Raw genomic sequence first — 22592 nt, 5'->3', positions numbered from 1 at the left:
TGTCTGAGAATTGGGGACCTCTCCTCCCTACCATATTTTGAATTGTAAAACCAACATGTAGGGCTGGCACCATGGTTAATCCTCTGCCTGAAGCACTGGCATCCCCTGTGGACACCAGTTCATGTCTTGGCTGCTCCACATCCTAACCTGCGCCCTGCTACTGGCCTGGAAAACCAGTGGTGGATGGCCCAAGGCCAGGGGCTCCTCTATGCATGTGCAAGATCCTGTAGAAGCTCCTGGCTCCTGACTTTGGAATAGCTTTAAAAAAGAAAAGAGCATGTAATCATGATAGAGAACTTTAGAAATATACAACAACCCAGGGCCCGGCATGATAACAGAGTGGTTAAAGTCCTTGCCTTGCACGTGCCAGGATCCCATATGGGTGCCGGTTCTAATGCAGGCTACTCCACTTCCCATCTAGCTCCCTGCTTATGGCCTGGGAATGCAGTTGAGGACGGCCCAAAGCCTTGGGACCCTGTACCCACGTGGGAGACCTGGAGGAAGTTCCTGGCTCCTGGCTTTGGATCAGCGCAGCACTGGCCATTGTGGTCGCTTGGGGAGTCAGATGGAAGATCTTCTTCTCTGTATATCTGACTTTACAATTAAATAAATCTTAAAAAAAAAAAAGAAATATGCAAAAACCCATAAAGCAAAATACTGTCCTTAGTGATCGTCCTCCGCACCGAGGATCAATGGTGTCCACATTTTATGTCCAAAAATTAGGTTGTGTGTGAACAAATGCCACATTATAACTCTTCTGCCATTATGTACCAGTGTTCTACCCTAAAACATGGACAGCCTTCTAAGATCATCACATAGGCAACCTGTGCTTTGGGAAAGAATTGTTCTTTATGTAATCGGTACATATTCCCTGTAAAAAAAAAAAAGTAACTATAAAATGAACTACGATCATCACCCATAATGTCTCTGTACAGAGGTGATGTTCATCATTTTAGTGTCTTTAAAGCATTTTCTCTGTGTATACCTGTGTACTTTATTGACATAAAATTCTCTTAATTGATAGTTCATTTGTTAAAGAGAGCGATTAGGGACAGGAGTTTGACATAGATAGCATGGCACTGGGAAGCCAGTTTCCCACGTCAGAATCCCTGAGCTCCAGCTCTCCTTCCAATTTCCACTTTTTATTCATGGGCATCCTTGGAGGCAGCAGGAGGTGATGGATCAGATGCCCGGGTTCTTGGCCCCTGTGAGACCTGGGTTGAGTGTCTGCTTCCTGGCTCCGGCCTGAACCAGTCTCAGCTGCTGCACATGCTCACACTGGCTCTCTTGCTCTGTCCTCTTACTTCCACGCCATCAGATTTTCTTTAAAGCACAGTTAAGCGGGTTTTAGTATTTTCACGGTATTATGCAACCCTCACTTTTAGAATATTCCCTAAAATATTCCCTAAAAAGGCAACCTCAATGAGCAAACATTTGCTATCCTTACTCAGCCCTGACTGCCGCCCTCCCCAGTTCACCCAGCCTCATCTAGTCGTGGGTCTACTTCCCAGGCTCGTACATTAGCTTGTTCGGACCTTTTCACATAAATGGATTTATACCAGGGTTCTTCAGAAAGTTCATGGAAAGTGAAGTTAAAACATACCTTTATTGTGATGCAAAAATACAGTTTCTTTATGTGGTTTTTTTCATAATGTACATTTTTGTTAACTTTTGGAAGGACCCGCAGATGTGCCTTCTCAGCGTAACATTTGCAGCCATCATCCATGTTGCAATTATCAGTGCTTCATTCCTTTTGATCACCAAATAACATTGCATTATATGACTATACCATTTCTGTGCACAGAAAATGTGCACAGAAATGGTATATATATATATATATATATATATATAATTTTACTTATTTTATTGGAAAGTCAGGTTTATGGAGTGAAAGATCTTCCGTCCACTAGTTCACTCCTCAAGTGGCCACAGTTGCCAGAGCTGAGCTGATCCAAAGCCAAGAGCCAGGAGCTTCTTCCGGGTCTCCCACATGGGTTCAGGGTCCCAAGGCTTTGGGCCATCCTCTACTGCTTTCCTAGACCACAAGCAGGGAACTGGATGGGAAGTGGAGCAGCTGGAACACAAACTGGTGCCTATATGGGATCCCAGCACATACAAGGCAAGGATTTAGCCACTAGGCTATTGCGCTGAGCTCACAAATATTTTTAAAGATTTAACTATTGGAAAATCAGAGTGACCAAGAGGGAGAGACAGAGAAATATCTTCCATCCCCTGGGTCACCACCTATATGGGGATGTTATTAACATTTTAGTATTATGAAGTTATGCTATTATTTTTACAGTTTATATTGAAGGACTCAAAATATTACAGATGTGTTAACTGAATGATAGCATTTTACTTATATTCAGGTTTCTGAGATGTTTTCTAAAAGAAGACAGAACAATAGTTCCAACAATGGCATGCTTAACACTGGGGATGGAATCGCTGCTTTATTTTTTTTTCCAGGAATCCTCATAAGCTATTTGTTGTGTCCAAGCAAAATTATTTTTCTGCCTTTTTTCACAGTGAGAGGGGAAAAGGAAGTGCTGATTTTGATAATAAGTGGAAAGCAGGTGGGGCCAGCACCCCAGAATACAAAAAAATGAACTTGGCATGAGCAATTAAGGCAGTGCTCCCCAACCTTGGCCACAGAAAAGAATCACAGACATCAGCAGGTTATTTTTTTTTTTTTTTGAAGGATCCCCATGTGACTCCAAGTCAAGGCTGGGAACTTCTGGCCTAAAAAGACCTGGAAAGAAAGACCAGGGCAAAGAGAGTATGATCATGGCTGCTCTGGGAAATAATTAATATTCCAAGAAGGGAATACGCAGTGAGATGTCCAGACATAAGACCATGAGAGAATCAATGGACCAGAGTGTCAGAAGGGAAGGACTGAGAGTTTTCAAGTAGAGCCCATGAAAACCTTGAGAGCCGTTAAAGACAAACAGGAGTAGTGACATGAAATTACAGGCAGCTTCAACATGTTTTTAAGTATATTATCTTCTTTTTAAAAGTATGTTCTCAAAAGTGTGGCTTCAGGATGCCTTCAAAGCTTGGAGATGCTTGGAAAGATACTTGGAAAACCTTGAGGTCAGATCCATGAAGCACAGAGTGCAGATTCTGCCCCTTGCACCCAAGGAAAGCCCCTTGCCCAGTTTCCATTTTCCTCGTCTGTTAATTGTGCATGTCAAGGGTGCGCCCTGCCTTCTCCACAGCATGCTTACTATTCCACTTGGGCAACAAATATAAAACGGTGCTGCAAAATGGACCGTTCTGCCAATAATGCATTGTTAGTTGTAACCCTGTAGACTGCTGTTCACCAGCACTTCAGTATTGTGACATTCTGAACAATTGACATTTGTAGTGAAGATGCTAAAAGTCCTGTGATATTCCTCTGTTAAAGGGACTTACCATCCGAGGGAGGAGACAGGATAAAGACATGGAGAACCGTGAATACCGTGCTGTGCTTTCTCTAAGGATGAGAATTGTACTCCTGCTGTATTGCTACACTTAGTCCAGTGCTTGAAACCTAGCAGGTGCTCCTCAGATGTTTGTTTAAAAAACTGCTGAAATAATGTGATACACGGGGCCCAGCGTGGTGGCCCAGATGTTAAAGTCCTCGCCATGAATGCTCCAGGATCCTATATGGGCACTGGCTCTAATCCCAGCAGCCCCACTTTCCATCCAGCTCCCTGCCTGTGACCTGGGAAAGCAGTTGAGGACAGCCCAAAGCTTTGGGACCCTGCACCAGCGTGGGAAACCTAGAAGAAGCTCCTGGCTCCTGGCTTTGGATTGGCTCAGCTCCAAACATTACAGCCGCTTGAGGAGTGAACCATCAGACGGAAGATCTTCCTCTCTGTCTCCTTCTCTGTTTATCAGCCTTTCCAATAAAAATAAATAATATTTAAAAATATATATTTGATAGATGATAAAATGCCTTACAAATAAAATGCTTTGGTAGTTTTGAAGGGAGGGATCCAAAACCTGGCACATTGGTTGAATCATAGGAACAGACCAATAGATACATGATAAATTACCAAGTAATTGTTCTGAAGTGGGGTGGGCAGAGTGTTGCCATGTCCCAGAAAGCTATTTTAGTTAACACACAGTCAAGATGAGTAAAACCGTATCACATACAAAATTTAGAATTAGCAGCAAGGGATTAATGAGTTTAAATCACAAAGACTGAAAATGATTCAAGGCCAGGATGGTAAGGAGAAACAGTGACAGATCCGAGGCGTGGACCCCGAGACACACTTGTGTGCTCAGGATGGTCCCTGTGCTCTCTGCCGGTTACAGCTGCATCACCCCGGCTAGAAGCCACTGTGCTCCCTGAGGATGTGCTTCCCCAGGACAGGCGGAAGGACCAACCATGTCTCTCTTCTGTCCACAGGAATAGATAATCTCTATGAGAGGGCGCTCCACATCCGCAAACTCCTCCTAACCTTGCCCCGGTCGGTCCTGATAGTGATGAGGTACCTCTTTGCTTTCCTCAATCAGTAAGTATCCAGATATCCTGTCCAAATGCCCTCTGACTTTTACCTTTGTTCTTGGCCCCTGTCAAATGTGTGTTGGGTTGCAAGCGTCAGCAGAGTCCCAGAGAAGATGATTGACTGTGGACTGAAGGTACATTTTCCCCAGCAGATCAAGGTCATTGTGGGATAGTTGAAAGCTCTACCCCAGTAGCTATCATTGCAAAAACAACCCGAATGTGACTACAGACACATTTTTCAGAGAAATCTGTTTTTCCAGCTTCCATCCAAAGCTAATGTCATGAATGTTTTTTTTTTTCAAAATGCTATAAACCACCTGCTGAAAATGTCTGTAATTTTTTTAATGTTGTAGTCAGTGATGGAAGGACATCATAGATGAGCCATTACGCCCAGATCCAAAAGAGAATGTCTGTAAATTGACTGTGAGGAGAAAATATTTCCAGTACATTCTACAAAACAATGTAACAAAAATCTTGGCGGGGGGGGGGGGAACCTAAATTATTTTCAGAAAAACTTTACTCTTAATTTAAATATTCTATCTTATTGTACGTATTCCTTTGTAATAATTGGGCCCTGTTATAAGAGCATCGTCCGCAAGTGCTATGTAGAAACCCCCTTGCTATTCCACATTTCAGATAAGAAATCAAAAATCAGTTCTTCAAGAAGTCCACACAAAATGAAATGAAAAGATAGCATTCTGCGTGAGTCATGAAGGCGCCTTGTTAGTGAAGTTGATGTGGAGTCGACATGTTGAGGAAGCTGGGGGGTACACCTTCTCCTCTGGCTCAGATTCTCCCTTCTACCATTGGGATATTTTTTTTCTCTGTTCCACTGGAGAGTTTCAGTTCTCAGAAGCCATGGACATTTATTCCCACCCTGTTGATGAGTCCTGAGCTCCTGCCCACTCAGGTGGACCCTAGGAGCCTTGCATCATTCCATTGGTGGAAACACTGGCAGGGAACTGTCCAGTATGGTGCTCTACTGCTGATCCTGGGGGCCTCAGTCTCCCACTTTTACAGAAATTACCACTGGAAATAAGTGGCATCTGGACATATGTAAAGTGCTTACGTTAAAGGGATTCCATCCATGTTTACTTCTAGATAAGCCTGGTTAACCGGGCAACTGTGAAAATGTGAGGCTTCTCTTTCTTGCCTTTCTCTGCCTGAGTTCCTTCACCTTTCCAAGCATGGACTTCTGCTGGCCCCCTCTCCTTGCTGTTCCTGCCATTGTCCTGACATACCTGAGTAAAACCCATTGTGAACCAATCAACTACAGTGGACAAAGAAAGCAGTCTGTTAATCAGAAGTTTTCTCAAAACCTAGATCTAATCCATCCTCAGTAACCCGAGGGCAGACAGGACAGTGCCCCCAGAGATTCTATCCAAGTTGCCCGTCAGCCACCTGTACCTGCCTTCCCGCAGAGAAGGTTAGCTTGCTTGGGACAGGAAGTCTGAAAAGAGAGTTCTGTTTTTTTTTTTTATTGTAAATTCAAAACATTGGAAGTACCGTTTCCATATCAAGTTTATGTTTTTCAAGTGAGCACTAAATTAAAAACCCTGAAAGATTAATTGTGACTCCCGACCCGCGTGGAACTCCCCTGTGCCTTGGGAGAGGTAGACCGTTGTTCTCTGGCTCTCACTGCTTTCGGCTTCCATTTCCAAGACGATCTGTAATGTGATCAGATCTTTGCTGTTACTGTGATCTTTTTCAAAGATCCTATGCTCGGGAGATGGCAGAAGAAAAGACATATGTTAGCTGTATAAATGATACTCTTGTCTTTTTTGACTCTACCCTGTCTTATTTCTGAAAAAGGATAAAGTATCGTGCCACGTGGTCTTTCTGTTTCTTCATGTCTGTCGTCTCGCAGTGGTAGTTAGGTTTCCTTTGTCTCCTTCCACTTGTCATCTGTTTGCAATTTCCTTTCAAGACTGACATCCTATACAAGGGAAGATAGCATCTCTGGATTCTCCCTAAAGTAGCAGTTTGTCCCATGTTAGAGACATCGCAGGAAAGAGCTTAGAGTGAGTCACCTGTGCGCATGTTTTAACATCTATTCGCTGGACTGAATTGAGAAAGTAATGCCAGACTCCAAGAAATCTCCCCCGGCATTTGTCATCCTCCAATACAATGACAGAGTTGAGGATGGTCTTTTGTGACAATGGTGATTGCCTAGTGTTCTCCATCTTGCCAGAAAGCAGATGATAAATTCGGAAGATGTTATGCGATATGCCTCTTGTAGTAGTTACATAGACAAGGTGCCTCGTTTTCCACCACACGTTTCCTTACTTCCTCAGTAATAGATAACTGAAATGTGTGATGTTTTTTAGTTATGGGAGAATAATTTTAAAGCCATCCGTAATGCTGTGTGGGAATTATTACTGTCATTCCCAGATTTACTAAGCAGTATTTTGGATCTGACCATAAAATTTACAAGTGAAACTCATTTACCTGGTCCTTGTCTACACTGCAATGGTTATTATATCCCTCCCTTGTGACCATGAAAAATTCCATTTACTTAAGCAAATAGGACTCATATTCCCCTCAATTTCTACCAAGTTGGAAGTCATGGCTTTGAAGGTTCAATTTCCTTGTGGTTTGATGAACAAACTTATAATCAGTTGGAACACCATTTTGTTCCAATAAAAAACAAATAAAAATCTTAACTCCTGATTTGCAAAATATTAATATCTTATAAAACATCTATTTTCTTTTTCCTTCCTGTTCTGCTATAACTCCTTGTTTCTTTCCATAGTCTTTCACAGTACAGCGATGAGAACATGATGGATCCTTATAACCTGGCCATTTGCTTTGGCCCCACATTGATGCCTGTCCCAGAAATACAGGATCAAGTGTCTTGCCAGGCCCATGTGAATGAAATTATCAAAACCATCATCATCCACCATGAGACCATTTTCCCAGATGCTAAAGAAATGGATGGCCCTGTTTATGAGAAATGTATGGCTGGAGATGACTATTGGTAAGTTCAAAAATTGTAGCTCTCTTATACAAAAAAAATAAATTAAAAAATTATAGACACGAAAATGTCAGCTGAGGTAGACAAAAATAATTGTCCATAGTCACTAGTGTTTCAAATTTTAAAAATATGCATTTTAAGGAAAAATGCTTGAGGTGATACCAGGACCCACACCAACCTTGTGTCTTATGTGAGAATTCATCTTCATCCTTTCTTTTTCCCTAACAATAACATCTCTTTAGATATCTGTCCTAACCTGACTTTTGTAGATAGTGAATGTTTTGATGTCATATTGGGCAATATTAATTTCTATTTTTACCTTAAATAAAAAGCAATTGAAAATTTTCATTGTGAATTGGGTAACTTTGGTTCTTTATGAAGCTTTTCAAAATTCTAATTTTAAAGGAAACGATAGCAACTATTTTTATTCTTATTTTCACTTTCACACTTGCTAATAAGTATTATTCTGACCAATTATACTAGTAAAAGTCATTGTGAACAAACAGTTGGAGTAAAAAAAAAATCTTAATATGGTGTGTCATCATTTTCCAACCAAGTATAGAAATGGTGGAAATATAATCAGTCAAGTAATCCCAAAAAGTGTTTGTGTTCACTATTTGATACATCAGTTTCCAGTTTCTAAATACAATGGAAGAATCTCTGATCTCTTGAGCTGGCTCCTCCGTACCTATGATCTTGTTTACCGTGATCATTCTATCAAGTAAGTTAAGAGGCCAAGGAAAGTGTCCAGAGAAATTGGCTGGAGGTAGCCCAGATGATTGCAGAGGCCACACAGATCTTCCCACGCAGCAGTCTCAGCCTAGTGCAAACAGCCCTGAAGAGCTCAGCTTCAGGGCACCTGGAATTAGGCGGTCTAAATCCTTCATCTTGGGCTCTGCTGAGGGCACTTCATCCCGTTCTGAAAACCAAGTACAAGTGGAATGAGTAACAGAAAGACCATTAAATAACCGAAAGCACTTTTTTCCCACTTGGGCCTCAGTGTGATTATACCCCTTCGGAAAACTGAGGGTAGACCATTCCCAGAAATACTGCTTTCTGAAGTAGCAACAAAAGATGCTGGTTTCCATCATGTTTCTTTACACAGAAATCCCCACTCAAAAATATGGACTTGAGCATTTATAATGTACAAGCTACTGAGTTTACCTCTGCTAGCATAAATGAATAAAACTCAGGACTGCTGGATCCATAATCTTATTTTCAAAGACATTTTTTATGGTCAATGTCAAAACCATGTTGTGTCTTCACAGCTGCCTTACTCATTTTATTGAAGAGTAACCATGTAGGTGTCTGGTCAGTATTATTTGATGTGTTGAATCCTAGGACAATTTGTGATTGCTGCTTTTCCCAAACAGGGTAGAAGTTCCTTAATAGTCCTATAGCTAGACTTACAGTGGGATCCAAGAGCAACCGTGTAACAGCCTCTTAACAGGAGGTCATGTGCACAGAGGGGATCCCAGAGCAAAAGAGGAGGACAAGAGCAGGTCTGTATCCTAGTGCCGGAGACTCCCAGAGGGCTCCCAAGTGCTTTTGCCACAGAAGCCATGGGTATTTCAGCAAGGACTGTCAGTATCAGCACCAAGGACCATAACCCGACTGCCAGAGAGATCACAGGAATTTAAGTGTCCTCGTAGGCCAAGAACTGAGTTCAGTCATTTCCTATGGGATCTCCTACGTGGGATGGAAGCAGTCTGAAACCCATAGGGTCTGGTGACATCTGAACAACGGCAAGGACCCCAGGTGGTCCTGAGAGAGAAAAGAAGTATAAAGTTCCTTCTGGACTCAGGAGAGCTTTCTCTGGTCCTTACTTAGTTCCAGCTTTGGCTCCCCATCCTCTCTTGCACTGACCATCAGTGTCGCTCAAGAGCCCCAAAATTATCTCAGACAGGGACTTAATATAGAAAGCCTTGAACAGACAGGAAAAGGTCATCTGGCCTATAATTGTTCAGCCTGTACCTTACTGGTCAGGCTCCCAATCTGGCTTTTCCTAGACCTCACTAGGTAGGATGCAGAGTTCAGTTATTCCTCACTTGCTAAGTCATTGGGGATTTCTCTCCTCACCCGCCTAAGACAGTTCTACTCTTCAGTTGTTAATATATGGCTTGTTAGAGTTATAAGTCTGTTTTGATTATCCTAAAATGCATGAAGTTCTGTAAAATCTTGCTTGAATACTAAAAACTGCTAAGTTTAAATATAATAAAACATTAAAAGGAAATTTAAAAAATAGTCCTATAGCTGGGGAACATGTGCTTATGGAATTCCTTCTCATACTCTCTGCTCTCCAGGAATTTCATTCACGTTCAACAGAAAATAACATAGCTGTTACCCTCACCCCCAACATCAGCAATGTAAAAGGATTTCATGAAAAGGTCAAATTTATGTGTATGATGAATGTAGTCCATCTGTCAGCACACATTTGAGGACAGAAGGAGATGGACAGTCAAGGGATTTTAAAAGAAGACAATATCACACCTCTCCTACACAGAAAATATGGCAGCCAGTTCAAAGGTGAAGCCACAGAATCATACATATATATTGGTAAAGGAATTTACAGCCATGTTCAGTCAGAATCCATCCAGCTTGCCTTACTCTGGATCATACTTATTTATAACTGCTAACATTTCTCTACAAGTCCATTAATATATTATATATACTCCTGTAAGCTTCGTTAACTATATTAATTGAAGCTCCAGCATCCCATTTTCAGATTAGCCAGGAATGCTTTTGCCATTCTGAAGTCTTGTAGTTTTGCTTACAGCAGCAGCAACTGTTCATTTTCAAAACTGTCTACTGTACACTACTATAAATGTGTGTCTGTTCTCCAGTGACAGCCCATACAGTGAACACGGTACATTGGAGGAAGTGGACCAGGATGCTGGGACGGAGCCCCACACCAGCGAAGATGGTATGCCCTGGACTCATGCTCTTATTAATACTAGTCCTTATATCCTCGTTCTTAAGAAATTACTTCTAGTATAAATCCCACAAGCACAAAAATATTTGTGTAAAGAATATGTAAGTACTAAGGAAGAGCGCACCCATTAATAGCTGTGCAACTCCAGTCAAGTGTAAAGAAAAGGGATAAGTCGTTACCTTTAAACTTCACTGATCCCACTGCTTTACTTACTATTTCCGGAGTGACCACTATAAATATCTGTGTTTCTAGTATCCTTTTAAATTTTCTTCAACTTTTTATCAATGCAATTATTCTCAATATGGTTTTCATGAACTTTTTTGGGATAGTATTGTATTTCTAAAACTTAACTACACCGGTGTTCTTTTACCACAGTGTAGTATTCCCTTGTATATATCTATTCAATTCTTGATGGATATGATAGGTGTTTCCTGTCTCTTGCCACTATTCACTGTTATGAACAGTGTGAACATGTCTGCTATTGCCAGTGCACCGGGGATTTCTCTACAGTATATGCTTAGGAATAATTGTGTCTGCAACTTCACTAAGGTACTTCCAGGCTATTTCTGAAAATTGTTGGAATAGTTTTTGGAAATGGTTGCAATAGTACTCCCACCAGAAGCTTGTAGGCCTTCCACTTGTACAGGCAGTAACACTTGGTTTCATCAAGTATCTTAATCTTTGCCAAATACTGTCAGTGTGTAATGATATCTAATTATGATTTTAATTTGCACTTCTCTAATTAGTGATGAAGATGTCATAAAATTGTATTGGGGTAGGTGTTTGGCATAGCAGTTAAAACACCTGCACCCCACTTTAGAGTGCCCTTTGGGTCCCACCTCTACTCTTGGTCCTGGCTTCCTGCTAATATACGCTCTGGGAGGCAGCACTTGATGGCTCAAGTCCCTGCATCCCTACTAGCCATTGGGAGAGTTGGATTGAGTTTTCAGCTCTGAATTTCAGTATGGCCTAGCCCTGACCATTACAGGCAGTTGGTGGGGGTAAACCAGTATATTAACAGGAAATTCAAGGTATATACTATGACCAGTTATCTAGAAACAACTGCCATTGAAAAATACTTTGTACTCAGTCCCCACACCTTCCTGGGAGACAGGAATCCATTACTTGAACCATCACCATTGCTTTCCAGGGTCTACATTAGCAAGCAGCCGCATACATATGAGACAAAGCTCGAGTCAAACCAGGGACACTGATATGGGACACAAAGTCCTTCACCAGCATCGTAATCATTTAGGATTCAAGGTGTGCTCCTGTTTGATATAAATATACAAAGCTACCAGCTTTTTCTTTTTACCTTTTTAGCAACATGAAAACTCTTTCCTTCTTTAACTGTATCAGATCTGCTTTGAATCGTCCGTTGAAGTTTTCTTTTTTATTTCTAGATACTCTGGTATACTTTTGCATCTACTGCTTGGCATTTTGTCGTAGTCATTTTCTCTTTACTCCTTTTAGCAATCCTTTTTGCTATTTCACATTAGCTACTAATTCTAGGCTGTCATCCCAGATCTGGTTTTGATGCTTTTCTTGAGCCAAATTACTGCAGCAGGTTTGCAAAGATTTTCACAGAATTTTACAAATCTGTTAGAACTTCAGGTTTACCTGGTGGTAGGTTCTGCCATGGAGAACTTCCAGGTACCCCTGCCCAAGACACAACTTGCGGGGAGGACACTGACTTTTTAGTTTGAGCTTTCCCAGACTGCCCAGGTCCTAGAAAATTAAAACTGTAAACCTGTCGGAAGACTGGAATGTGGTTGGGATCCTCAAGGAATGGTGGCTCCCGAGAATGGTAGTTAGGGGAGATGTTGAAATCTATGGAGAGATTTCCAAATCATTCTGGAACCCTGACGTAAAGTTTTTTGTTTGTTTGTTTGTTTGTTTGTTTTAACACTGAGAGAATAGTTCTCCCACAAATGGGCTGTGAAACTTAAGATTCCTCTCATTGAAACTTTCAATGAAAGCTTAAATGAACCCTGCTGGGGAAATGGCCTCAAGGATGAATCTGATCCATGTTTCTTACTGTTCTGTTTCTCTCTGTGGGTTTCCACTTTCCCTGAGATTTTAGTCTTTAGTATTACTGTCCTGATAGCTTACCAATGCAAAGGTTTTATTTTGTTTTGTTTTAAGTTTCCTTGTATCTTTAAAAGAAAGATGAACTGGGCCCCGCTTTCGGCTGCTTAAACTGTTAAATTACTGCTTGGCATGTCAACATTCCATATCAGAGTTCCTAGATTCAAGTCTGTTTCTGCTTTTAAAATAAAAATGAATAATTTTACAAATATTAAGATGCAATGACATTTTCCAAACTTTAAAGACTTGTTAAAAATAATTTATTGGAAAGGCAGAGTTTTGGACAGTAAGAGTAAAGATCTTCCAGCCACTGGTTTACTCCCTAAATGGCCATGACACCTGGAGCTGGGTCAGGCCAAAGGCAGGAGCCTCTCCTGGGTCTTCCCCATGGGTGCCAGGGCCCAGGGACTCGGGCCATTTTACACTTCATCCCCAGGTTCATTAGCAGGGAGCTGGATCAGAAATGGTGCACCGAGAACTTGAACCAGCACCCAAAATGGAGTGTTGACACTGCAGGCCATGACTTAACATGCTGCAGCACAGCACCAGCTCCTAGAAGGCATTTTTTACCATGAGGACTTATATATTTGTGACATGAGGGTTCACAGCCCATCTTTAAAATCCCATAACTAAATTCACTAGAATACTGATTTTCTTTCGGGGAGTTCAGGTATTATGTTTTCTTTGTCATAGTGCCACCAGAAAGGCAACTATTGCTCTAAAAGTGAGGCAGTCACAGGATAAAACTTCTGTCTTCTGCAGAGGCTGTGGGAAACAGAGCTAGCAGAAGGGTCATGGACAGCAAGGTCCCAAACAAAAAGTGTAATGGGGGCTGGTGTTTCATATAAAACCACAAAAAGTACAAATGTAAGATTTTACAAGAGCAGGCAGCCAGAAACTCAGCTCCGCAGAATTGTCTTTGCCCTTGGCACAACATTCCATGCAAGAAAACGGATCGCGCTCTGCTGTGTCACTGTGATGATGGGGGCATTGGCAGCTTTCTGCAAGGTCTCCACTGCACCCAAGGGGCTCGGAGGCACTCCAGACATGCTACAGACTGATTCGCTATGCAGTGGCTAGCCTAAGATGTGAGTAAATGGCTATTGATTGACACTTCACTCTGAAATGGCTCTCAAAAGAGTACAAGGAGTGAAAATAATGAAACTGCTGAAAATTACTAGTTGATTGGCTGGGATTACCAATAGAATGTTCTTGTAATTTGGTCATTCTGTTATGACCTGTCCATGTCTGAATGAAACAGAGTCTATGAATCATGTTTCTAGTTATTTTCAGGTGATTATCGCAGAGATCACATGAGGAAATGCTGATAAAACATGAATACAGCTGTAGTCTCAAGGAAAACCCTGGGCCACTGCTGACTGTACGAGACTGAATGACATTAATTTTCATTTCTGTTTGACAAACTATACAAAGGTTGTATATTACGCCATGGGCTGGTATCTTTTTTTTTTTTAAATAAGACCAATTATATGTGCATGCATTCACACAGGAGTTTGCAAATTGTGTCAGTCATTTTTAGTAAATTACCATGTCTTCATTCCTTCATGGACATGTGTATTTCTGTCACTCAGAACGGGACTACCAATTTTGATATCTGTCTTCTCATATCAACATAACTTACTCTCTTTATTTGCCAAGTGTAAAACAAACTATCAATCATTATAATTAAATGTAAAGTCCTCCATTATGAAAGTTAGATAATGATTGAAGCTATTTATATTGTTTGAAATAATTTTAGGGAGAAATGTAGGGTGTCAACAGAACCTAGAAATTAGGATTGATTCATAAAGGACTTAAGCTCTCATTTTGCAAATTGTTCTTATGCCTGGATACTTTGCAAAGCAACTCACTGCATTCAAACGCTAGTGTTGTGGGCCATTATATATGAAATATCCACCTCTAACATTCGCTAGTGAAAACAATGGGGCATTGTTCCTTGTCTTTTGTTAAAATTTATCTAGGCCCTTTATATAAGGTAAAGCCCAGGCTTTTCCAACATGTTTGCTTGGATCTTATGCCTTTGACTTTGTCCTGCTGAATTTTGAATGTATTAAGCTCCACTGTCCAGCCAAGAATTCCTCAAGCAGTTATTAGATACAGTCATAATAGATGTTGATGATGTTGCAGGGAACTTTGGCATGAGTGAACTTTTAAACAGGATAGCTTGTTACCAGAGGAAAGAGAAGGAAGTTTGCTGAGGAATTTGACAGCTAAGCAGCTTTTTATCTGTGTGTGCCCATAGTGTAACTTGTTTGGAAACCATGCTCAGTTTCTCGGCACTGAGGCATCGCTCAGTGCACAGGTGTGTGTGTGCCTGAACCTCTGGCCTCAAGCCTTGTTGGTTTATTATTGATTAGATGCTTACTCATCTTTGTTGGCAAAGGTGAGGAAGCAGTTGTGATGGGAGAGGGGCAAAAAAGATTTTAATACCTCAAATTGAACGTTTTTGCAATCAGCTAGATCATAAAATACATTTTTTTAAAGATTTATTTTTATTGGAAAGTCAGATATACAGAGAGGAGGAGAGACAGAGAGGAAGATCTTCCGTCCATTGATTCACTCCCCAAGCGGCCACAATGGCTGGAGCTGAGCCAATCCAAAGCCAGGAGACTCTTCCAGGTCTCCCACACAGGTGCAGGGTCCCAAAGCCTTGGATCGTCCTCGACTGCTTTCCCAGGCCACAAGCAGGGAGCTGGATGGAAAGTGGGGCTGCCAGGATTAGAACTGGCACCCATATGGGATCCCAGGCGTGCAAGGTGAGGACTTTAATTACTATGCTATCGCGCCAGGCCCATAAAATTTCTTGAAATCATCTTGCTGTCTCGTTTGTATACAATATTTGTGATCAGAATTAGATCAAGTTTGACTTCCAGTGCTTTAGTGTTTAAAAAAAAATTTTTTTTAACATCACTGTAGACTTACAGTCCTAAGAACAAATAAAGTGATTGCATGCACCTTTCTCCCCAGTTCCCTCTGTAGCATTGGCAGCTGTAGTGTAATATCACAATTAGGAAGTTTGCCCTGACATGGTCCATCTTATTTACACTTCGCCAGCTTTCTATGGGCTCCTTTGAAGGTTTACTTAGTTGTGTCACATGTACAGACTCAACCACAGTCAAGACAAAGAAGAGTTCTACTGTAAGGAACCTTCTTCGTGTCCTTTGAAGCCACAGCTTCTTCCTTTGTGTCCCCACCCCCCACTCTGTGGCATCCACTCTTTTCCATCTCTATAATTATATCATCTGAAGCATATTATATAAGGGAAATTATACAGTATGCGACCTTTTGAAGCTTGGCCTTTTTTTCCCCTCTCCTACTCACAATATAACCTTGAATATCTTTTGATCTCCAGCAAGTATAATTTTCGAATTTAGTCTTTTAATTTGGCAGGGGGCAGTCTAATTTTGTTGCTGATAATAGAGGAAAAACATTGTCACTAATGTTTATGGTAGTTTGAAGATTTAAAACTACCCAAATCACTAGGAGAAAATGAAATACATTCAAATGGTATGGTGATTTTACTTGGATTTTAGAAAGTTAATAAAACATAAGCATCCTAGTTTTCTGGAATGATTTTTCCATGTTAAAAATGGTAAGAGCATGTTGCAAGGGAATTCCATCAATGTCAAAAGAATATTGGCGCAGCTGTGGGGGATATTGCAACCCAAGGAGAGAATTACATTGCAGTTTTGAAATATTTTTCATTACACTGTCATTTCTCTCTCTAGTGAGACCGTGGAGATTAAGATCTAATGTTTTTGTTGTTGGCCTAAGAAGCTGATGGCCAGAGAGTGTTTTCCTGGATCTCTCGAGCCGTCTTCCTTTTCTCCTCCCTTGAGGAGTTGCTTCTGCCCTGTTGGGTTGGCCTCGTTGCCTCTCCAGCCTCATGTAGACCCTTCTGTGCGTCCTGCCTTCCTCACTGCCCTGTGCCTCCCTCTGGTGTTCTTTACAGAATGTGAGCCGATAGAGGCGATAGCCAAGTTTGACTACGTTGGACGATCTGCCAGGGAACTCTCCTTCAAGAAGGGCGCCTCCCTGCTGCTGTATCACCGCGCCTCTGAGGACTGGTGGGAAGGCAGACACAACGGGATCGACGGGCTTGTGCCGCACCAGTATATAGTGGTGCAGGATATGTGAGTCATCCCAGATCCACCTGCCCAAGTGCTCACAACAGGGGACACCCACCGTTCTCCTTAAAATGCCTTTAGTCTTGTGAGAAAAGATCACACGAGGTTACCGAGGCACAACTTCCCAACTCACATTTTTTCTCCTTGCTCATAGTGACTTTGCTTATAATACTTCAATTTCCTGGACTCTAACACAAAGTGTGCAGCACCTTTAACAGCCAAGAAGCATTACTAATTCCAGATCACTGGTGCTCTTCATGTTTCAAAATTCTCAAAGGGGAATCCTCTCTAGGGATCCTCTCATGTGTTTAATCTTTGCTGATGAGAAAATTATAATTTCAAAAATATTTAAAGATACTAAAGTCCCAGGTTACAAAAAAAAAATTATGCTATACGTGAGAATACTATAATCTCTACTTTTTGTCCTTTTAATTTCTTTGAAAGGGAAAAATCTTTCTCCTGCTGGTTCACTCCCCAGTGGCCACAATACCAGGTCTAGGCCAAACAAAAATCAGAGTCTGAGGATTCCATTGTGGTCTCCCTTGGGAACAGCAGTGGCCATCATGCGCCGCTCTCCCAGGTACATGAACAGGAAGCAGGACTCCAGTATGGGATGTTGACAGTCACAGATCACAGCCCGCTGTAAAGCAATACTTTTTTGGCCTCCGTGTCTTCTGAGTACGGTTTTTCACAGTGCTCCATCAATGGAAGAAAAAAAATATTTAAGGGCAAAGAAAACTTCCACACAAGACATAAACAGTGTCGGATGCAACCTAATTTTAAAATGTGTTAAAGTTTCTGTCTCAGCATCTGTGAAGTATCACATTTTTGTACATAAACAGGCAGCTACCAATTAGTCAGGGTGGGTGTGTGGCACAGTGGTTCAGCAGCGCTTGAGTCACCCACATCTCTTAGAGGAGTGCCTTGCCCAAATCCTGGCTATTCCACATCCCATCCAGCTTCCTGCTACTTCATCTGGGAGGCCGCACCTGAGGACTCAGATGCTTGGGTCCTCGTCACCCATGTTGGAGACCCAGGTACGGTTCTAGACTCCTCACTTTAGCCTGGCCCAAACCCAGCCATTGTGGCCTTAGAGTGAACCAGCTGATGGAAGATCTCTCTTCAGTGGTTTTTTTTCTCTCCCTGAAATAAAAGGAAACTTTTGTGAAGTACTGAATCATAATATTATGCACACTGGATACATATATGTATAAGACCTCCCAGGCATAGAGGGGGAAAGTGTGGATAATTGTTTCTAGATATTGTTATAACACATATGCTATATTATAGGTGATTGCTATTTCATGCTTTGCATATCTACCATTTTTAATGTGCCTACAGTAGAATTGCACTGTTAGAATGAAAAGGGAAAGCTGTGTTACCTCCACAAATGCCATCACTTTCATCCCACTTGTCAAGCACCAGACCCTCATTCTGGACTCTGTTTCAGGGATGATGCATTTTCAGACACCCTGAGCCAAAAAGCTGACAGTGAAGCCAGCAGTGGGCCAGTCACTGAGGACAAGTCTTCATCCAAGGATATGAGCTCCCCGACAGATCGCCACTCAGATAGCTACTTAGCCAGGTAGGCGGCATCTGGGCCCTGGGCTCCCAAGCATCCAGCCCCATCCACCCAGCCCTGCAGCATTACCCGATGTAATGAACTTCTCTGTGTTCTCTTTCTGTGGCTGTCTAGACAAAGAAAGAGAGGAGAGCCACCCCCTCCGGGTAGGCGTCCTGGCAGGACCAGTGATGGCCATTGCCCGCTCCACCCACCACATGCTCTCTCCAACTCTTCTGTGGATCTGGGGTCCCCAAACCTGGGCAGTCACCCCCGGGGCGTCCTGCAGAACCGTGGCCTCAACAGTGACAGTCCTGAGAGGCGGCGCCGCCCTGGCCACGGCAGCCTGACCAACATCAGCCGGCATGACTCCCTCAAGAAAATTGACAGCCCTCCTATCAGGAGGTCTACATCATCAGGGCAGTACACGAGCTTTAACGACCACAAGCCACTGGACCCAGAGACAATTGCCCAGGTACCGTGCTTTTAATGCAGGATTGCACTGTAGATCCAGGCCCTGGCAAAGGTGTTAAGGATTTACCTTCTATGGCTCTGGGTCGGTCTAGAGACAGCAAGACAAGTGACAGACAGATGTCCCTCCCTCCTGTTAAAGCCTTTTGCAGTGTCTTTTGAAGATCCATTTGTTCCTCAAAGGGCCCATGGGTCTAGGGATCATCTTGATTTAAAGAGACACTTGTTAGAAATAAAGGTAAGACCTAAGACATTGAAAGGCAGGAAATTGTTCAAAAAGAATAAGGGAACGAATGGTCCTGTCAGATCTCAGATGCGTCTGCAGTTAGTGACAGACAAGCTGGCAGAACAGGAGTGAGGCCCCAGGAACAGAAAGGTTTGTGTACACGGTACAGAGGATAGATACCTTCTGTTTAGGAAGTCACAAGTAAGTTAATAAAACCTCGGTCAGGAACCCAGAGCTGTTTGAAGAACTGTGCATCTGGCTTCTGTGTGCAGTTGACACAGTGTGTGTCCCCAGCCAGCCTGCACAGAGGGTTCTCTAGCACTGTCTAATTTGAATCAACAAAGTAGAAAGAGTAACAAGCCAGTTTGTTAACTGGGCTATGTGTCAGCACTCTGGTTCCCTTTGTGGCCTGACAGAGGAGGCAGACAAACTCAGGTTCACCGCTGGGTTCTCTCCAACCAGGTAGATGGGAAAACAACAAAAAAATGGAACGAATATTGGAAAGTATGAAAGGTGGATTATTTTTTTACTAAGAAGCACACAAGAAAACCCACCCCGATAGGAAGGACTTCCAAACCCTTCAGAGTGGCCCTTGTAGAGAATAATTTTGGCTAGCAAATTAGATTTTGTGGGGAGTTTCATGTGATTTTTAAACATTAAGTTGTAAACATACAACAGCTTCTCACAAAAATCTAAAGAGCCTTTTGACCGTCTGGGTTTGTTTTCTATTTAAAGTGCTACATAAGGGCCTTGGAGGCTTATTTGAAACAAGTGGGATTTGAGGATAGCTGAAGTTGATGGTTCAAGCAACGCACAGCACTGCTAAGTAGATGAGACATGAATTAGTGAGGCACTGCGTGAGAGGGGAAGGTCTGTTTAACCCCCTTGCTTTCAGAACAAGGGACTCCTTGCCTTTTACAGCATTAAAACAAGAATTCAGATAGAGGAGGCCTTCACATTCTCTCCAGGGCAAATATTTATTTAAAAAATAAAATAAAAAGAAACCCAGATCCATATGTTTAGCAGCAAATGGAAATCACATATGAAAGTAATCACTTGAAAAGTGATGTCACCCTCAAAGTGGCTGCCAGCTTTGTCCTTTGTTTATCTTTGTATCTCCCATGAGGACAAGTAAGCTTGCCATGGCAGTGTTCATACACTGAACATCCAAGAGTTTTCATTAAACAAATCAGCGGAATCCCTGATGTGGAGTTTTAAAGGATAACATATCCATGTGTGATTGGGTCTTGGTTCACTTATTATTGAAGATTACCATTTGCTGCTAAATCACGTTAGCAAATTTTGAAGCACTTACTATATGCCAGATCCCCCGATAGCAACAACAGCTGTCTACAGGTGCTTGTTCAATCGACAGTGGAGAAAAAGATGCAGATATCTTGACTTTTTTGGGCAGTGCCAGGGCGGTCATCTTCCAGGTGGGTGGAGAACCTCATAAGAATGGAAGGTAGCGACCTGCACAGTGGAGCAGAGGCAAGTCTTTAGAAGAGCTGTCTCAGCAGTCTGCACTTCTTTTTCACTTGTACTAAAAGCATGTAACACATATCATCTTAACTGTTTGAAGTGTATCCATGGTGTTTGGAAATAGCTCTCCAGACCTTTTCCATCTTACAAACCGAAACTCTTCTCCATCAGAAAACAAATCCCCATCTCCCTCTCCCAACCGTCACCAACCATCCTCCATCTTCCTGCGTGAGTCGGAATACTTTAGACAGCACATGGGGGTGGAATCTTACAGTGTTGGTCCTTTTGTGATGACTATTTCATTGAGTATAATGTCCTCAAAGTTCAAACAGGTTGGAATGTATGACAAAACTGCCCTCCTTTCTAAGGCTGAGAATTTCATTATGGGCACATTTAGCACATTTGGTAGCCATTCATCTGTCCATGGAAGATACTCTACTTTTGTAAGGTAATATTTTATAATTACTCCTTTAGTTTCTAAAGTAAATCAGTTGATATGCCTAATTTAAGGAGTATCAAGCTGTAAATGTCACGTAAAGGGAAGGCTAAAGGAAAAAGATTGTTTCAATTAATTATTGACTACACTGAAAGACAAACATACTGTTGTCTACCTGTAGAATTTCCATAAATGCAATAGAAATTTGGGACTATTATACTCAGTAAAATAAGCCAATCCCACAAGGACAAACATCATGTTCTCTGACAAAGAGCAGTGTGTATACAAAACACAACAGATACATAGGTAAGCATGTACATATATATTACATAGAGGAACAGTATAATGAAGACTAGCATACCAGGAAGTGAAGATACATTGCAACATGCATCTCTAGTCCTGAATAAAAGGAGGACTCCTAATGACACTGTAAAATATGATATAGTTTGGAACAGTAAAGTTGCAGATAAACATACAAAGGTATCAAATCTATACACCAAAAATGAACTAGCCAAAAGATACCAAGATAATATTTTGTTTATATTAGCTATTTAAAAAATACCTAGAAATAATTTAAGGAGGTGATAAAAATTCTATAATGATGACTGTAAAACACTCCCATCAGGGTAGTAGGAACCAAATATTTGAAAATACACACAAAGCCAGAAATGACATGTAAGGAGCAGTATCCACAGGGATCCACTGCATGGTGAGCTCACTCCATTTTCAAGAATGCTTAGGAGTTAACCAAGTGTCTAGTAAATGCTCAAAAATCGGAAGGAATAAATGAAGCCAGATTCTTCATTACTATTCATATTTATTCCTTGAGAGGTTATTGAAGCATGTAAATTTAATGTATTACCATAAATTGAAATCAAATTCTAAATCAATAACTCAATGCCAATAGGAAAGGAGAGACCATCGTAAGACTGCCTGAAGCCTTGGATGTGGTGTATGTTGATATTTGACTTCATAAACCACCGCAACAGGATCTGTTGAAAATTTAGATTCAAAATAACTGTATGATGAACTTATAATTTCTAGGAACTAGGACTTGAAGATACTCATATTCCTTGTTGGTCTGTTTGCTTTGAAATATTTGGGTAGCATTCAGTATGTTAGTGTGCATGCTCAGCATGTCACTTCTGTCTTGTTAATTCTGTTTTGACAGGACATTGAAGAGACAATGAATACTGCTTTGAACGAACTCCGAGAACTGGAGAGACAGAGTACGGCGAAGCATGCCCCAGATGTGGTGCTGGATACCTTAGAACAAGTGAAAAATTCTCCCACCCCAGCCACCTCCACCGAATCTCTCAGCCCCTTGCACAGTGTGGCCCTCAGGAGCACGGAGCCCCAGATCCGCCGCAGCACCAGCTCCTCCAGTGACACGATGAGTACTTTCAAGCCGATGGTGGCACCCAGGATGGGTGTGCAGCTGAAGCCCCCAGCTCTTAGGCCAAAACCTGCTGTTCTTCCAAAAACAAATCCTACCATGGGACCTGCTCCGCCTGCCCCGGGTCCGACAGACAAGTCTTGCACGATGTAAAAAATGAGCTGAGCAAGGTTTTATGGGGAGGCGATTTTAAAAGGCAAATGGATTAAGGACAAAAGTCCACAATCCATAACGTCCCTTAGTTTCGTACTTATGACTGGAGATGGTTTGGCTTTTTTTTCTGTGTTGTCAAATGTCATGTCTGAGACTAGCTAAATTAACACGGGCATTTGTATTTTCTAAGTTTTTTTTTTTTTTAAATAACTGGACGAATCCTCTGTCATTTT

At 41.8% G+C, this 22592-nt stretch overlaps 1 protein-coding gene across 2 annotated transcripts in view; it reads left to right on the top strand.

Moving 5' to 3' along the window:
* SRGAP1 (SLIT-ROBO Rho GTPase activating protein 1) overlaps positions 1 to 22384 on the top strand; it is a 243859-nt gene extending 221475 nt beyond the window's left edge. For both annotated transcript variants that reach the window (XM_040982539.1, XM_040982529.1), the window contains exons 16-22: positions 4394 to 4499; positions 7245 to 7469; positions 10310 to 10389; positions 16460 to 16640; positions 18085 to 18219; positions 18331 to 18670; positions 21982 to 22384. In XM_040982539.1, the coding sequence (XP_040838473.1) occupies positions 4394 to 4499; positions 7245 to 7469; positions 10310 to 10389; positions 16460 to 16640; positions 18085 to 18219; positions 18331 to 18670; positions 21982 to 22359 (1445 nt within the window). In that variant the 3' untranslated portion in view covers positions 22360 to 22384. The remainder of the gene's footprint in view (positions 1 to 4393; positions 4500 to 7244; positions 7470 to 10309; positions 10390 to 16459; positions 16641 to 18084; positions 18220 to 18330; positions 18671 to 21981) is intronic.
* The last annotated feature ends 208 nt before the right edge of the window (positions 22385 to 22592 follow it).

The sequence above is a fragment of the Ochotona curzoniae genome, unplaced genomic scaffold (assembly GCF_017591425.1).
Source record: "Ochotona curzoniae isolate NIBS_2020 unplaced genomic scaffold, NIBS_Ocur_1.0 contig_1014, whole genome shotgun sequence".
Lineage (NCBI taxonomy): Eukaryota > Metazoa > Chordata > Mammalia > Lagomorpha > Ochotonidae > Ochotona > Ochotona curzoniae.
The sequence above is the reverse complement of the archived record's forward strand: the minus strand, read 5'-3'. Positions and strand labels throughout refer to the sequence as shown.